Genomic DNA, 17,920 nt, shown 5'->3' on the forward strand with positions numbered 1-17,920 from the left:
CTGTTTATCTTAACATGTGTATCAAGTGAGATGGCTTTCTCTCTAAAAAAATTCTCTCCTTTATCTTTAAATTTTTATTCATCTTCATCCTTTAAAGGATGGGAGAAGGTGATTATCCGATTTCGATCGGAAATCACATCTTCTCCGGCCATAAATAATAAATAATATATAGCTTTAATTTTTATTTAATAAAATCTCTACGCTGTGTATTTATCAATATTTATAAAATTTAAAAAAATTAGCAGTCTATTTGTAAAATTCAAAATTTAGTTTTACAAACCCAAAAAATAAAATCTAAATTTAGATTCTTTTAATAAATGATGTAATTTTGACTTAAATAAAACACTATTAAGGTCATTAGAATCACCTATCTCTATTATGAGAAAGCATCTTGAGATCCAATTCAGAGCCCCTTAGAGAAAGTATGTCATAGCTACTTTTTGTATTTAAATCTAAAGCCATGGGATGTTCAATCTTATGCTTAAAATCTTTATTTTCTTCAACATTAACACTACCCTTCATATCAAGTGATGATAGGCTCTTCTGGGCTTTCTCTAGTAAATCTTGCAAGTACTTCCCTTGTGCTTCTATTCTCATTTGTACTTTCTTTTGCACCTATTTTGCAAAACAATTTAAAGTTTGTTAACTGAATACTTTCTTTAAAAATGCTTTTTTTTGTCAATTAGTATTGGATTTGATCATTTATACTGATTAGATCAAATTAAAATAAATGTTAATTGCAAAATAAATTGTAAATTCCAGCGTATTATGCAATTCTAATACGAGCTTTTAATTTTCATAATTTAAAACATAAACTATTAAATTTTTGCAATCCGAAATACCAATCAATTTTTCAATAAAAATGCAGATGTGGACATTGGGGTATATATTACTTTCACTGTCTTACGTCCATATCATCATTTTTAACAAAAAATTGCTTTGTATTCTGAATTGTAAAAAGATAACAATTAGTGTTTTAAATGGCCAAAAAATTTATGTTAAAATTGCAAAATATGTTAAATTTCATATTTTATTTTATAATTATCCTTTAAAATAAATGTAGAGTGTAGTTGACCAAACACATGGATAGCTTGATCATATTTTGAACTAGTTACTAAAAATTATAAGCTCAAAAAACTAATAGATGTTTTTTAGGTTCACCAAGTTAAAGTCATGATAGTTGTACCTCAAGCTGTTCTTGTAATCTTTTATGTGCTTCAATCTGGGACTTCAATGACTCAGCAATTTGTATTTCTCTGGTTTGGATGAACATAATCTTATATGATTAGTTTTAATGTAAAGAATATAAGAAGTCATAGATAGTGAAGTAACATTTATCAAATAAATTAATTGCTTCCATTTTCACTTTTATAGTCTAATTACATTACATAATAGAAAAACAAACATATATTATGAACATTAGATATTTAAAGGCCAAATACAATTTTATCCCCCAAAATTTATTTTATGGGTTAGTTATACACCGCAATTTAGATGATAGCTATTCCATTGATTTAAGTTGTATAAATGATCATCTGAAAATGGAAGTAAGCAAATGCAAGTATTAAAGTGCTAAAGATATTCAAGTTTAGGGACACAAATTATATTTAGCCTATTTTATAATATACCAATCGCATTCATCCACAATTCGATTATACTTTACTTGATCTTGATCAATTAAATTAAATTTATTTAATAGTACGATATGAATTTATGGATTGAAATAAGTATTCTTTCATAGTTTATTATAGTTAAGTTTATTACAGTAAAGTAAGAAATGAAGCATGTAATTCATTGAAAATATAGTAAAATAATGGGATAGCAAGGCATACATACACTTGTTGGTTATCAATTGTAGATGAAGTGGGATTTGTTCCTAATGAAGAAGAATTGCTGAAATATCCATTGGAATCCCCTAATACATAATAATACACTATATCAGTATTTCATAAATCAAAACGGAGCAAATTAATAATAAAACTATTTTGTTAATAACTTTTTGAAAAATTATTCATAAATAAAAGAGATCAAACCTTAGGCAACCAAATCCAATTTTGAACAAATGCGTTATATTAACAAGACATTAACTGATTTAAAAATAAAATAAAAAACAAGACATTAATTGTTATTGAATGTTAATCTACCTTTAAAAGAAAGCTACAAGTAAAATGACAAACATATAAAGGGAAAATAATTATTTAGTTTCGGAAAAAAAAAAATTTGACAGTTTGCTCTGTCAATTTTATATATCCTCGCAATTATATCAAAACAATAAACTAAAAAAAATAAGAAATCTATAATTAATAAAAATAGAATATTTCTTGGTCACTAATTTATTTTCACGATAGATTAGTTCATAATTGAAGAAGAAGTCATAAAATTCTAAGAAATAATCTATTTATTTTTATAAAATGTGCATATTATTATTTTAAAAAATATAATCTTTTTAATATGGACTAATATATCATAAAAATAATGTAACATATTGAGTTCTACTTTAGTTTCATTAATTAGACTCTTTATTTTTTTTCATTTGCATTTCAAATAAATTTATCATGGTTGACAAATCAAACTGCCAAAATAATTTTTTATAAATATTTCTATCAATTTAGTCATAACTATAAATAATATATTGCCTAAATATAATTATGGTCATTTTTGTGATATAGTAAAATTTTGTTTTAAAAATGTGATAAACCAACTAACAAAGTACAGAGAATAACAGTAATGATAATCAGGAAACTCCTTCTGGGAGTAAACCTGTAACTGTTGCTAAGGGCAAAAACAAAGTGGTTAATCAGGCTAAATCTATAACTGTGCTGGGCAATCCAGGTGGGAATAGGTTGGGTTTGAACGTAGGTAAAAGTAATGTTGTGAATGAGATTACTGGAATAGGAAAGATAGGTGTGATTGGAGACAGGAGGCCTGCAAAGAACAATGTTCCCCCTGATAAGGGAAAATGATTGGTGTGTGGAATATCAGGGGTCTTAATGACCCTATTAAGCAGTTAGAGGTGAAGAAGCTTATTAGATCAAATCAGCTCTCTCTAATTGCTATAGTGGAAACCAGGGTTCGTGAGGTAAACATTAAAAAAGTCTGGGATTGTCTGAATTTGCAGGGATGGAGACTTGTTAATAATAATGAATGCTGTTTATTGGGGAGAATCTGGATTATGTTTAAGCAGGATATTTGGTCAGTGAATGTGTTGCATAAAACTGATCAGATGATTAATTGTGTAGTTGAGAACAGTAGTAAGAAGTTCAGGTGTACATTCATTTATGGGGCAAATGATCACCTGAAGAGAAGAGAATTATGGAAGGATTTGTGTAGTATTGCTATGAATCAGGAGATAGCTTGGGTGATCCTTGGTGATTTCAATGCTATTCTCAGAGATAGTGAGAGAATTGGGGGTAATTGTGCTAACCAGAATGATTCTGAGGAATTTCAGGCTTGTGTTGATAAAGCAAACCTTCTGGAATTGAAATGGTCTGGTAACCTTTACACTTGGACCAATAATCAGGATGCTTCTAGCAGGATTTGGAGGAAGCTGGACAGAGTTTTAGTGAATGAAGAATGGTTGAACAAATTCAACAATACAGAGGCTAGAGTTCTCAATTCAGGTATTTCTGATCATGCCCCTGTCATTATTGATTTCAATGAGGCTGTAGTGAATAGGCCAAAACCATTTAGATTCTGCAATATGTGGACAGAATGTGATGAGTTTTTGAATATGGTGAGAAATGTGTGGAGTAAACCTATAATAGGTCATCCTATGTTTAGAGTTGTTCAAAAGCTTAAATTGTTGAAACATGACTTAAAAGACCTTAATAAGGCTAAATTTTGTGATATTTCCATTCAAGTGGAGAGGGCTAGAAAAATGCTAGATGAAATTCAAGGCAGAATTCAGAATAATCCCCTAGAACCTGACCTACTAGATGAAGAACTGGCAGTTGGGAATCACTTGAAAAAATTATTGAAATGGGAGGAGGCTTTCCTAAGACAAAAATCTAGGGTACAATGGATAGAACTTGGTGATTTAAATACTAAATTTTTCCATAAAGCTTTGAAACAGAGGAATGCTAGCAACAAGATTAACCATCTTAAGATCAATGGTAGTATAATCACTGATCAAAAGGCTATTGCTAGTAACATTGTGGAGTATTACAGGAGTTTGTTTGGCACCAATAATACTAGGAATGCTAGTATAGACAATGTGATTTTATCAACAGGGAAAATGGTGTCTGAGGAGGATAGTATGAACATGTGTAAGCCTGTGACTGATGTAGAGATTAAAGAGGCTATGTTTGGGATTGGCAGTGATAAGGCCCCTGGTCCTGATGGATATAACAGTTTATTTTTCAAGAAGAGTTGGGAAATTATAGGGGTGGAGGTCTGTAATGCAGTTAGGGACTTTTTTGAATCTGGCTGTCTGCTGAAGCAGATCAATACCACTGTCATAACAATTATACCAAAAATAGAGAATGCTGAGACCTTGGGGGACTTTAGACCAATCTCTTGTTGCAATGTGATTTACAAATGCATAACAAAGATCATCTCAGCTAGAATGAAGAACTGTCTGGAAGATATTATTGACAAAGCACAATCTGCATTTGTACCTGGAAGGAAAATTGGTGACAACATCCTGATGGCTCATGAGCTTGTTCACAATTATCACAGAATTAATGGGAAGAAGGATTGTGCCTTAAAAATAGATTTAAGGAAAGCTTATGACTCAATAAACTGGGATTGTATTGAGGAGGTGTTGCTGGGGTTGAGATTTCCTGGAAAGTTTATCAAGTGGGTTATGCTGTGTGTTAGAACCCCAACCTTCTCTGTGATGATAAATGGCTGCCCTGAAGGTTTTTTTAAAGGAACCTGTGGAATCAGACAAGGGGACCCAATGTCCCCGCTACTGTTTGTCCTAGTAATGGAGTACCTGTCTAGAGAATTGAATGAAGCAAGTAGCAGAGGGTTTGATTTCCATTCAGGGTGCAAAGAGCTGAAAATTAATCACATGTGTTTTGCAGATGACTTATTTATTTTCTGCAAAGGAAATATGAGAACCATTAATCAGATTGATGGGATTTTGAAACATTTCAGAGATGTGTCTGGACTCCATATTAATGCTAACAAAAGTAATATCTACTTCAGTGGTGTTGAGAGGAGCATAAGGGATAATATTCTGCAGGCTTTGGAGTTCAAGGAGGGTAATCTACCTATCAAGTATTTAGGGGTTCCCCTAATTAGCAAAAGACTATGCAAAGAAGACTGTAAGGGTCTTATTGAGAAGATAACTAAAAGGGTCAACCACTGGACTGTGAAGCACCTCACTTATGCTGGGCGCTTACAACTCATTAAATCTGTTATGTTCAGTATGCAGGTTTATTGGGGATCTAGATTTATTCTGCCTCTTTCTGTTACTAGGGGTGTTGAGAAAATTTGCAGAAACTTCTTATGGAGAGGAGTACCTGAGTACAAAAGTGGTAGTTTGGTGGCTTGGGAAGAGGTTTGTAAACCTAAGAATGAAGGGGGATTGGGAGTAAAGAATTTGGTTCTGTGGAATAGAATTGCAGTAATGAAACATATTTGGGATCTTGTGGCTATTAAAAAGTCAATGTGGGCTCATTGGGTAATTAGAAATAAGCTGAAGTTGCTCAGTTTTTGGGGCATTACAAAGCCATTCAATGCCAGTTGGAATTGGAGGAGCTTAATCAAGCTTCGAGATGAGGTGAAATCCTGTTACTGTTACAAGCTTGGTAAGGGAGATATAATGTTCTGGCATGATCCTTGGGTGGATGGATGTTCTTTATTAGAACTGTATCCAAGTATGGTGATTGAAGATACTGATGTACCCTATACAGCAAAAGTAAAAGACCTTTGGAGGAGGGGTAGATGGAATTTGCCAGACCCAATGGATGAGATTACTGAAGAGGCTTGGGAAAGAGTTAAGAAGTTCAGTGTGAGCTCAATGGAGGATGTAGTGGTTTGGAAGCATAGCAAGAATGGGGCATTTAGTATTCAGAATGCTTGGAAGATCTTTAGACCTGTATCTGGTAAGGTCTCTTGGTGGAGATTAATTTGGAGTCCAGGGCTTGTTCCCAGACATAGCTTTATTGTCTGGCTGGCAATCAAGAAAAAACTGAGAACAAAAGATAAATTGAAAAGATGGGGCTGTGTAGGAAATGATAGTTGTGTGTTATGCGGTGATGAAACTGAAACTATTGAGCATCTGTTCTTTAGTTGTCAGGTCTCTACAACAATATTTCAGAAGGTGCTCCAAGCTTGTTTGATTAACAGGAATGTATTGGTATGGAGGAGAGAATGCTCTTGGTTTTCTAGAAGAGCTGCAGGTAAAGGCTTAATGGCAAGATTAAGGAGAGTAGCATTTGCGTGTTCAATTTACTATATCTGGAAAGGGAGGAACAGAAGTGTATTTGAAGAAGAAGCAGTGAATGTTGCAATGATACTGAGCTGGATTCGTAGAGACATGCTTTTGAAAATGTATAGCAGGAGGGATAATTCTCAGAGGTTCATGCAAGTTTATGAAAACTGGCAAAAATTTTGTTAGCTAGCATACTTCTTTGTATAGATAGGGGAATACAGGAAGTCATTTGTAAATAGATATATAGATGTCTGAGTTGGTAGTTGATGCTTAAGGGCAGTTTGTTTTGTTTGAATTCTGGCGTTTTGGGCCTTTTTAATCAAATTGGTGTTTACCAAAAAAAAAAAAAAGATCCCAACAAGTTATAGTTTTAAGACTCTTCAACGATTCAATTCAAGCATTAAAAAGGATTATATTTGAAGAATGAAGACATAAAGATAAATAAAGACTATGAATGTTGATTGTAACATCATTTCGCCGTAATGATGTATGCATTATAAACGATCTAAAAAAGTTATACAATTATTATTATTCAACTCTTTTATCCCAAAAAAAACTCAAAATTGTTGAAAGTAATTTGTACTGACCAGTGTTGTCTTGAAATTGCTGCTTCCTAGCTTGTTGCTGTCCCATCCTATATTTCTGCACATCGTAAATTATAAAATTGTGATTTTGTTTTTTGGAAAAAAGGGAAAGGTCTATTATGCCCTTCACCTGTAAATGGCTCTTTAAATGGAACAGTGTCAAACCCTTTAATCCCATCAGCTTCAGCACCGACTTTGGAGTTGCTTCTACCAAAACCCAAACTTTCTATCATTTTCAATCCAACTGGTTTCACCATTTCAATCCACTTATATACATATGCATCATTAATTTAGTCTACAAATTCTCATCTAAAATAAAAATTATACATACGTAATCAATTTTTAAGAAAAAATTAGAAAAATTTGATTGTCGCGTGCCAAAATTTGGCTTCTACATAGATATTTTGACCGGAAAAATTTTCTATTGAAAAAATATTAAAATATGATAAAAAAAATATTATAATTTGATAATCAAAGTAAAATAAAACGAAAGTTCGGAATCAATTATTTGTACGGGAAAATATAGAAAGGTGAACATACTATCGGGGCCGCCAAGTTTGGTAACAGCGTCAACGAAACGATGATGAAGATCAGGAGTCCATCGCAGCCTTGGCTTGGGGTCTCTGCTCATCATCACCACTCCATTCCCATAGTTCCCTCCAAATGCCTCCATACCCATAATTCTCTCTAATTAAATGTTTGTGTTTATGAGTCAGAGACAACTCTATTTTGCCTTTTCTTCAAAAGTTCAGGATTCATGTTAATCTATATATATATTGAAAATTTTAATTTGGTTCAAAATCTGGTACCAATTTTTTTATTATATATATACTTTTCATTTGTATGAAAATGGTGTCATAGTTTTTAATTTGTATGAAATGATATTATACGTTGTACATGTACGACGAAATGACGATCAACGCGACAATATAATATAAGAATATATATTTTCATTCTATATCATTATAAATCGGATAGGTAAAAATTAAATTTGCAATATCAGTTTAATATAATTGAGATGTAAATATTAAATTACAAAATAAAATAAAGTTTGGGTACTAGTTAGATTTTTAATCTGGTATTTTTAAATTGTAGAATAGATCATAGTGTGTGAGAAGAAATCTTGCAACTACAGAATATACATTTGGGTCAATAAAAAAAAATTATATTGAGGAAAATAGAGAGAAGAGCCTTTTGACAATCTATGTGCTCACCATGCATGTGCATCTCTAAAATAATTTAGCTATAATATATATATTAATGGTGGTGTTTGTATCTTTTTAAAAGTAAAATTTTACTATTTATTTAAATTAAAGTTGACTTTAAAATATATATGTATTTTTGATTATTTTTCTGTCATCACAAGAAAAAACAAAATAAATTTCATATCGATTAATTTTATCTATCATAATAACAAATAAAACGATGACCGTGTGTATGAATGATAAGCTTATAAATATAAAATCAAAATAGTAATTTCATCTTTAATTTTTATATTTATTTTTAACTTTAAAATAATAATATAATGTAAGCCTCACTTAACAGTTTTGCCTATTGAATAAATGATTATTTGATTTAATATTAGAGTTTCTATGATCAAAATATCTGGAATTCAATTTTTTATTTCTCCATTCAATTAATTTAAATGGTCAACTGTCAATTCTAGAGTTTCATATGACTAGACAATTAAGCAGTAAGCTTCCTATGAAACACGATGTTTTATTTTGTAAATTAATTACAAATAAATGTATAGAATTTAAATAAAACTGTAATTATATACGAAGTTCTCTTTTTACATACAACTGTAGTAGCTACATTAGTTAAAATTGCCATAATTTGAAAAGGTGATCAAATCAGAAAAAATAATGGTTAATGAAAAATCAAATTTTGAAGGGAGGTCATGGAAGTGTAATTTCATGCCACAATTGTAAACCTGTTTATATTTAAATTTTAATAAATATTAGATGACATAAATTGTATGTGTCAAGTTCAATATTTGCGTGGGGAAGTATGTAAGGCGACAATATTATTTCCAACTATGGAATGAGTTGATTATTTGACAGTTGGTATTTTTTTTCTTTTTGAGAAAAAAAGTTGGTACTTCAATAATTAGAATATAATAAGAAAAATTAATTTGTATATTTTTAGAAGTTTAAATATCAATTTAGACATTAGTACTAGTAGTATAATTTTTCAAATTCTTATCTTTAACTTGGTTCAATTTTATAGTCAAACTCATAATCTGACCAATGCATATGGAAGACAAAAGTTTATATATTTATTTTCATTGTAATTAAAAATAAAACCATCACCGTTTTAAAATTACAAACTGTTTAAATGAATGTTATAAAATATCGTTCGATTAGTTAAAATTAAATTTTTATTATTTTTGAACTTTTATATAGAGATTAATGATTAATTTTTTTAGCAGTGCATCTTACATAATTTACAATTTAAATGTTAAAATAATAAAATGGCCGATAAATTTGATAAAAAGTGTAAAGGGTGAAGAAGATAGGAGCAAAACTCGGCGGCGAATCTGAAACAACATCATCACAAATTCTATATTTTGGATAAGACATTTTACATTAGATCTCCTTGTAACCGTAGGATGAGAAAAGAATCCAAATTTTATGACAATCCAACGGTAACGCATCCAATGAGACAAATGGAAGAATTTCTGAATTATTCATAAAAAAAAATTAAGGTATAGACAAAAAGGTGACAGCGTGGAATATTCGGCGGTGAACAGGCGGAATCGAATATTCGAAGAGGCACATGGGGGACCCGCCAATTGCGTAGATGTAGTTTGAAAACTCAAAATATAGCCTATTATTTCTTTTGTTTTGTTTAGATAAATAATGAGTTTATTATCTCAATTATAAAGCTGTGATTAAAAGCTTAAAAGACACCAATATTTAATTATACTAGTCTCGCTTTGCGTGCTATGCACGTGACTTGTAACGTGACTCGTCAATTTATGAATTATTATTTTTAAATAAAATTAAAAAAATTAAATTAATTATTTTTTGTAGTTTTAGTGTTTTACACATAACTAATAAAGATTTGGACAATATTAATTGCGTTGCTAGTGTAGTCAAACCAAAAGATTGATATTCCTATTAATTTGGAAAAAATTAGCTATTTTTTCTATAATTAATTAGTATTCTTATGTCATGATACAATTTTATTTTAACTAAAACTCTAATTATAATAATTTTTAGTAATTAATTAAATAACTAATTTGTTAATGACTATAAAACCATTATTTAATATAAATTAAAAAGGATTATTCTGTAAATTTGTCTGTCCCCCCCCCCCATCCGTGCTTTTATATAAAACTCTAATTATAATAATTTTTAGTAATTAATTAAATAACTAATTTGTTAATGACTATAAAACCATTATTTAATATAAATTAAAAAGGATTATTCTGTAAATTTGTCTGTCCCCCCCCCCATCCGTACTTTTATATATAGTATAGATTTAAAAAAGAAGAAGTAAATTACTATAAACATCGTTTCTGAAATAAACAAAATTTTGATTGTTGTCCTTGAAAAATTTCACTACTTTGCAAATCGAAGTGAAGCCGCCGTTTCGACCTTAGTGTACCCATTGTTAAAAATTCTTTTATTTCTTGTTTTCACAAATCGAAGTGAAGCCGCCGTTTCGACCTTAGTGTACCCATTGTTAAAAATTCTTTTATTTCTTGTTTTCACAAATTCCAAATATGATAAGAACCAAATCGTCTACCATAAATCTCAATATCTCATGTGAGAAAGAGAATCCTAAAATTGAAAAAACTCTAGCACAAAAGAGGACAAAACCGAAAGGATACGAAGAAGTTTAGGTTGTCTTTCTCATGAGAACATAATAAGCAACCAGAATTTTCTTGAGAAATAATACCTTTGACGAATAGAACCGTACTAGAGAACTTCCATCTCTTGCCAACAATCACAAGAAAAAGAGAATGTGCGGAAAAAGTTTGAATTTTCAGAAGCTGAAACTACGGCATTGCCGAGTACCATAGATTTCCCAAATTCTCAAGGAGAGAGTGTCTCCAGCAACTACAGAAACTGTTTGCATCATCCCTGTAAATATCGGCGGCGAGTAACTCTCTCTGTTATTCCAACATATCAAGTCATTATCTAATGGTCTCGGCATTAAAAAAAATATGAAACTATACCTCTTATGTTTATCTTGGAAATAAATAATTATGTCCCTCTTAACATATTTAATTTAAGGGTTAATGTCATAAAATTTCACCAACTTCACACGTTTTCTCATTTTAATCACGTAGTTTAAATTTTCTCATTTTCATGCACGAACTACCACTTTTCTCAAATTCATGCGCGGTGCTGAGGTGTCACGGCTCTATTGGTGTAATTCGCTGGGGTGGAGGCCAATTTACACCAATGAATGAGTGTCATCTCAACACCGTGCATGAATTTTAGAAAAAGTGGTAGTTCGTGCATGAAAATGAGAAAATTTAAATTGCGTGATTAAAATACTAGACTGCTCGCTCGTACATTTCGAATCCATCACTAATTATCTCTAAATATTTAATGTTAGTTACAATCAAGTGAGATATTATACTATTTAATTTTAAGTTAATATTCAATTTTAAATTTAAATTAAAAAATATTTTTTAAACTGGCCGAAAACTTGAACTGGAATCGAATTCAGAACCGACTAGTTCTGAACCGCCCGCCCCAAAACCATCTACAGGGCGAGGTTGGATCCATTTTCTTTTTAACCATGATCCGGTCGAACCACTGGGTTGCGAATCGTAGCCACCTTTATATTTAATTATGTATCAAAAAATAGATTAAAGCTGAGAGTTGAATGTATTTATTTCAACTCGTAAAATTGACTATACCAAAATATTTAAATTATTTTTAAAAAGATATTTGATAAAATAATTAAAATTACAGATATAAGTAAAATATCATACTTATTTACAATTCTGGACGTCTATAGACTATAAATTATTAAGTTATTCTAAAGATTTAAATAGCAATTTACCCTCTCAACTTATAAGAAATAGGCAATTAACATATAAATTAACTTCATGGGCAGATCAGACACGAACTTGAAGATTATAAGCAATTAACCCATTTTGACAAATCAGCTTATAAGTTGAGAGGGCAAATTGTCAATTTAGAGAACAATTAGCTTATAAGTTGAGAGGACAAATTATCAAAATGGGGTTAATTGCTCAAGATCAACAAATTCATGATATTTACTCATAAAATTTTTATGTGTTAATTGTCCATTGCTTACAAGTTGAGGGGCAAATTGCTACTTAAGTTTATTCCAAATAACAATCATAAGAGTGAAAAACGACACAACATCCATATAAGCATACAACATATTTTATCACATTTTTTGTTAGGCTGAATACATAGTTTGACCCCTGAACTTGTACCCTTTTACCCATCTAACCCCTAAACTTAACGTCTCACCTATCGAACCCCTGAACTTGTTAAATAACCCGATTTGACCCCCGAACTTGATAAATACGTAAACATTGAACCCCTCCGTGCACAATTTCTTCTAGAATGTTTCAAGTGACAGGTGGACTCGAAGGGTTCAATATTTACAAATTTATCAAGTTCAGGGGTCAAATCGGATTATTTAACAAGTTTAGAGGTTCGATAGGTGAGACGTTAAGTTTAGAGGTTAGATGGGTAAAAGGGTATAATTTCAGGGGTCAAACTATGTATTAAGCCTTTTTTTTGTTATCAGACTATAATTAAAATAAAATTCTTCAAATCAAACTAAAATAAACATCTAATTTTTTCAATTAGAATTAATAGAAAATGAACAAATTTAAATTTATCAAATCATTAGGCCTTTTTAAAAATGATTTCCCTTTTGGTGATGGACTTAAAAAAAAAGATCTCACAGGTTTAAAATGGTCAAAATAAATTCATAAAGCATGATTTCGACCTTAATATAGGTTGGCATTTTCAAGCTAGACAGCCTTTAAAACCTTTTCTAAGAGCAGTTTCATCTAAATTTCTTCCTATGAATACAAGCTTGTTTATTCTCTTCTCATCAGCACCCCATTGTTCGCCCGGGCAGCCATCTAATGTAGAATGCACTCCCTGATATTAAACAGGGCCATAGCAAATATACGAATAAGAATTCATATAGATACACATAAGTATAGTCGTATTACTGAACGCATGATAGTGAAGGAACCAACCTGAAAAATATAACGTTGATCAGAACCCGTCACGGATAAGACGCCTTTCATCCTGTACAGATCCTCGCCTTTTTCTTCCATTAGTCTTTCAAACCAATCATCAACCTGAGCCATTGATAGCCAAATAAGATAGGATGCAAAATTGACTCGATTTATATACAGGAACATTTGTGCTGACACCAGCACTTAACACATATTAATATCAGGGTATGCTTGGATAATACATCTGAAAAGTTTGCATACAGTCTTATAATTGACCTACAACTCAATTTGTTACTAGAAAGCACACAGAACTGCAGATTCATTCTAGCACAGAGAAGAAGATTGTTTTCTCAACTATTTGGGATGCCAGATTTATAAGAATTTAAAATATTTCAAACCGAACAGTTTTCAGGCCATTTCGGTTTTTTCAGTTTGGTTTATACTAAAACTAAACTGTATTTTTTTACTTTTAAAACCAAACCGAACTAAACCCTTAATTGTTGGTTCTGTTTTTTAGTTTGATTCGATTTTTGGACACACCCTAAATGTCAAGCACCATAACTCATCAAAATACAATGCCTTGGCAAACAAGCTGTTCTAACAATGTAAATTGATCATTCGTAGAGATTGTGAAAAGAGAAAAGAGAGCATATCAAGTAATAGATGCTTTACCTCATCAAGATCCAGGATTCCCTCAGAGACAATGCTGACACTAGAGACAGAAGAGTCATGCACATGGTCGTGATGAGATTTGTGTTCCGTATGATGATGCTCCTTGTGATGCTCTGTAATATCAAATCTTAAGTAATCAGCAGTCAGCACACATTGGAAATTCTAGACACGCCATTTCAGTCACCATTAAATGTGATGAGATTAACTATATTTCCTAAACTGTGATGTATATATATTATATCTTTGAAAAAGTAATGGTTATCAATTGGAAATTGAACTCTATGATGCTTTATGAGATGATATTTTCAGACATCATTTGATAAAAAAAAATATAGTGATGGGATTCAATGTTATTATTTTGATAATTTTCAATGCTTGAATATGTTATCAAATAATAAGTTTTGATCCTGAACAGTTTTAGGATGACATGTTGAGATTTTATAGTATAAAATTTTATTATATTTTTTTTCATTTGCTAGTCATTATGATAATTTGTATATATGTTAACAAGATTATTTCAGAACAAAATTATTTCAAAAAACTGTGACATAAAATAATTATTTGAATGATGGTTCAAACTAAATTCAAATAAAAAATTATTAAACCAAACCCAATGAAACTTGTTGGTTTATTATCAATTTGATCTAGTTTCGATTTAAAAAATCATCAAACTAATATAATTTGTTTGGTAAATTGATCACATCAAACCATGTACACCCTAGACAGACAAACTATATCACTTATGGACTGCATCAACATAATATTTAAGACACGCGAACTTCTCCATTTACCATGTTAAAATCTAGTGTATTTCAAGTTCCTTAAAATTTCAGTAAATCAAAGGGAAAGGAATATAAAATTACATGAATATCCATGTTAGTATTCACGCATGCTCGTTCATGAACCAAAGCAACTCTATAACTTTCAAAAGTGTAAGTTAGCGTGCAAAAGAATAGCTACAGATCTAGTTAAAGAGACAACAGCCGGGACTAGTCAGTTTTGGCCAAAATCTATCACAAAGGATATTATGATAAGGGATCTTCATAAAAGATGTTAAACCGTAAACCAGAGGAGAATGTTTGAAAATTAAACATAAGTAGCAAAAGAAAGATCATTGGAAGATGAGAGTCATTTGCTGATATCCACTTCGCTTGAAGGTCAAATTCATATTAACAACAAAATTTATAATGAATTACAAGCTATATTTCTGACCTATAGGTAAGCATAGACGGAGAAACTAGCAGAACAAAAGGAAATAAAACATACAAAGGAAAAAAGAAAAAGAAAAAGGACCTTCTGCTGTCTCATGGTCATGTGTTCCAGAACAGGAATTTTCCAAATGAACTTCAGAATCAATTCTGCACAATTTAGAAACAAGAAAGTAATTTCGCATTAAGAAACAATGTAACATTATAGACTCGTATAGTTCACAATATTGATTGCACAATCAAGAACATTGAAGCCCTCATCAACAGATAACTACAATAAAAAAAAGAGAATGGTGAACGTCAGAAAAAAAAGTTATGATTGAAACAAAATCATTGCAAGATAAGGAGATGATGAGATAGCCAGGTGAAACAAGGAAGCAACCTTTCAAGATCATATCCTCCAACTCCCAAGACAAAGTCCATGTCAACAGATCCATATTTGGTCAACTTAATTGGAGCTATCCCATTTATATGCTGAAAAAAAAATATGCAAGTTGAGAAATTCAAAGGCACTTTCAACAGAATAAAGAAGTATATAACTTTTGAATTTGCACTCATTCACTCTGTTCGCTATGTGGAAAAAATAAACTTTCCTCTTTTCCTATTCATCAATTACTCGGCATAATATAAACTCCAAAAAGGTTTAAAGTTTTTCTGCTGTATACCCTAGCGCCACATTTAATTAATCAAATAGGTACCAAGGATCGAATCCAGCAATGTTAGCCCATATTCAAATATCATTTATGTCAAATTCATGATGATGCTTACACAGAATTTTACCTTAATTCTATTTTTTAATCTTTGTAATTCAGCTTCGGACACCAAATCTATCTGTCAAAAGAATAAACGAAAGTAAACTCGTGAGCATTAAATATTATTCTGTCAAAAAACTAGGACACAAAAACATCATGAAGTAGAAGTATAGACACAGCAAAAGCAATAATAGACAATACACCAATACTATCAAGGAAAATTTTGATGTCTACCTTGTTCAATATAATACGATCAGCATAAGCAATTTGTTCTACTGCCTCATTCACCACAAATCTTGGTTTAACTTCATTCAAATGTTGCATGGCATGTTTGCAGTCAACCATAGTAACAACTCCATCCAGTTTGACATGACGAGAAACTAGTTCATCTGAGCAGAATGTTTCGATTACAGGGCCTGGCTTGGCAAGTCCTGGGAAAGGGATCCCAGTTATTAATGAACAAATCAAACTTCATGTACAGTATGAAATGTGGTTGCGATATCAATTGCAATTTTTCATTGAGTATCAATGCTAACATAAGAATGAGAAGGCCATGTGTAAAATGCTTCCCGGGAATTGAACGCTACTAAAGTCCGGAAAGGGATAAAATAGTTTATCTTGAGCAGAGCAGATACGAATACAAATGGTTCTTTACTGGACCAGAAACTCACAAATAAATAACATTTCCATCAAATACTGCACAATTATGCATTAAAAGAGTATTTCTACACCAGAACTTTCAAAAATGCCACAGAGCTTCACAACAGCTGAGATTTGGACAACAGAGGTGTTAGAAGCACAAGCTGGTATAGTTTGAAGATTCAGTATTTGAAAAAAATAAAAGGAAAGAAGGCTATGAGCATAATTTACCTGTGGTTTCAATAACAATATGGTCAAATTTATCATGTTTTCTCTTAACCAGCTCCAACAGCATCTTAACTAAATCTCCCCTCACAGTACAGCACAGGCAACCATTGTTGACCATAACTATATCGTCAGTGGATGAGGAATGGCTAGCAACCAATGATCCATCAATATCCACCTCGCCAAACTGCATCCAAGGTTGTTATGTTAATAGCACAAATCAAAAGCATTGAACACAGAAAAACATAATGCATACCTCATTCTCTATTACAGCAATACGCTTGCCATGCTGAGATGTGAGAATATGATTCAACAGAGTAGTCTGCCACCAAAAGAAATGAAGTCAGTCAGATAACATTAACAATCAGAAAAAAATAGAAGTAGGGAGCTAACCTTTCCAGAACCAAGAAAGCCAGTAATAACAGTGGCCGGAACCCGATGATCAGGGGCAAGAGCTGCTTCTTCAACAGTGTAATCGGAGGTATTACTATGAGTAGTACCGGTGGCTATGGTCCTTAAAATGAAAGGACAGTATTTTTGGATAGTTTTGGAATGGACAATACCAGTAGTGAGTGAAGAAGAAGTTCTTGAAATTAGGAACCTCAACACCATTTTGGTTCTTGCTCCAAGAAGCACAACAACAACCAAACAGTCCAAACTAAAACCCTGCTATGTTCTTGGGTTCGCGATTTTAAGACCAAAGTTCAACCCGCTCCCTAAATTTCTAATAACTTACTTTCAATTATTTTAATTAATTAAGATTAATATTTTATATTTTTAGATCAATTCTAATATTATTCATACAATATAAAATTTTTCTTAACTAATCCAGAAATAGAAAATATTGTCCTCAATTGTCAAAATAGTTGAAAATAAATTACTCGACTCCTAATCATATATTCAAAGACTTAACTAACTCTCTACTTATAATTTTAACCTCTTATTGTTAAAGAATTTAATCGGTAAGAATAAAAATTAGTTTTAATCCTTTAACTTTCTTAACCATTCAATTAACTAAATTTGATTTTAAATTTCTTAATCAATTCTTCCAACTGTATATTAATTAACGAACAAAGGATCAATTCACCCCCTCAACTTGACACGAAATATCAAATGAGTCATTCTCGACACTTTTGGTACAAACAAACCCAAAATTTGCGTTTTCGTCTCAAAGAAGCCCCTCGGAGAGTGAGTTTCTTGATTTTATTTATTAAATAATCATAATTAATTATACTCTAATTAATCAAACTTTAATTATATCCTAA

General features: G+C 31.4%; 2 protein-coding genes across 2 annotated transcripts; both read right to left on the minus strand.

The window, feature by feature from the left end:
* Positions 1 to 291: 291 nt before the first annotated feature.
* Positions 292 to 7,829, minus strand: LOC126679900 (myb family transcription factor PHL11). Its single transcript, XM_050374918.2, has 6 exons — positions 7,507 to 7,829; positions 7,097 to 7,173; positions 6,970 to 7,024; positions 1,837 to 1,915; positions 1,187 to 1,256; positions 292 to 615 (listed from the first exon to the last, which is right to left on the minus strand). Exons 1-6 carry the CDS (start codon positions 7,643 to 7,645, stop codon positions 364 to 366), a joined length of 672 nt encoding a protein of 223 aa, XP_050230875.1. The 5' UTR covers positions 7,646 to 7,829; the 3' UTR covers positions 292 to 363.
* A 5,048-nt stretch (positions 7,830 to 12,877) lies between these two features.
* LOC126679898 (uncharacterized) lies at positions 12,878 to 17,350 on the minus strand. The gene is made up of 10 exons (XM_050374916.2): positions 17,049 to 17,350; positions 16,912 to 16,977; positions 16,662 to 16,842; positions 16,026 to 16,222; positions 15,820 to 15,870; positions 15,422 to 15,513; positions 15,125 to 15,189; positions 13,832 to 13,944; positions 13,178 to 13,282; positions 12,878 to 13,076 (listed from the first exon to the last, which is right to left on the minus strand). Exons 1-10 carry the CDS (start codon positions 17,265 to 17,267, stop codon positions 12,939 to 12,941), a joined length of 1,227 nt encoding a protein of 408 aa, XP_050230873.1. The 5' UTR covers positions 17,268 to 17,350; the 3' UTR covers positions 12,878 to 12,938.
* Between the last annotated feature and the right edge of the window lie 570 nt (positions 17,351 to 17,920).

This window comes from Mercurialis annua, linkage group LG5 (genome assembly GCF_937616625.2).
Source record: "Mercurialis annua linkage group LG5, ddMerAnnu1.2, whole genome shotgun sequence".
Lineage (NCBI taxonomy): Eukaryota > Viridiplantae > Streptophyta > Magnoliopsida > Malpighiales > Euphorbiaceae > Mercurialis > Mercurialis annua.

Coding starts and splice junctions, on each gene's coding strand:
- LOC126679900 (XM_050374918.2), bottom strand. CDS start 7,645: ATGGGTATGGAGGCATTTGGAGGGAACTATGGGAATGGAGTGGTGATG. Junction 7,174..7,506: donor CAAACTTGGCGGCCCCGATA/GTATGTTCACCT, acceptor GGGTTTTGGTAG/AAGCAACTCCAAAGTCGGTG. Junction 7,025..7,096: donor ATTTAAAGAGCCATTTACAG/GTGAAGGGCATA, acceptor TACGATGTGCAG/AAATATAGGATGGGACAGCA.
- LOC126679898 (XM_050374916.2), bottom strand. CDS start 17,267: ATGGTGTTGAGGTTCCTAATTTCAAGAACTTCTTCTTCACTCACTACT. Junction 16,223..16,661: donor TATTGTTATTGAAACCACAG/GTAAATTATGCT, acceptor TCCCTTTCCCAG/GACTTGCCAAGCCAGGCCCT. Junction 15,514..15,819: donor GATTAAAAAATAGAATTAAG/GTAAAATTCTGT, acceptor TTTTTTTTTCAG/CATATAAATGGGATAGCTCC.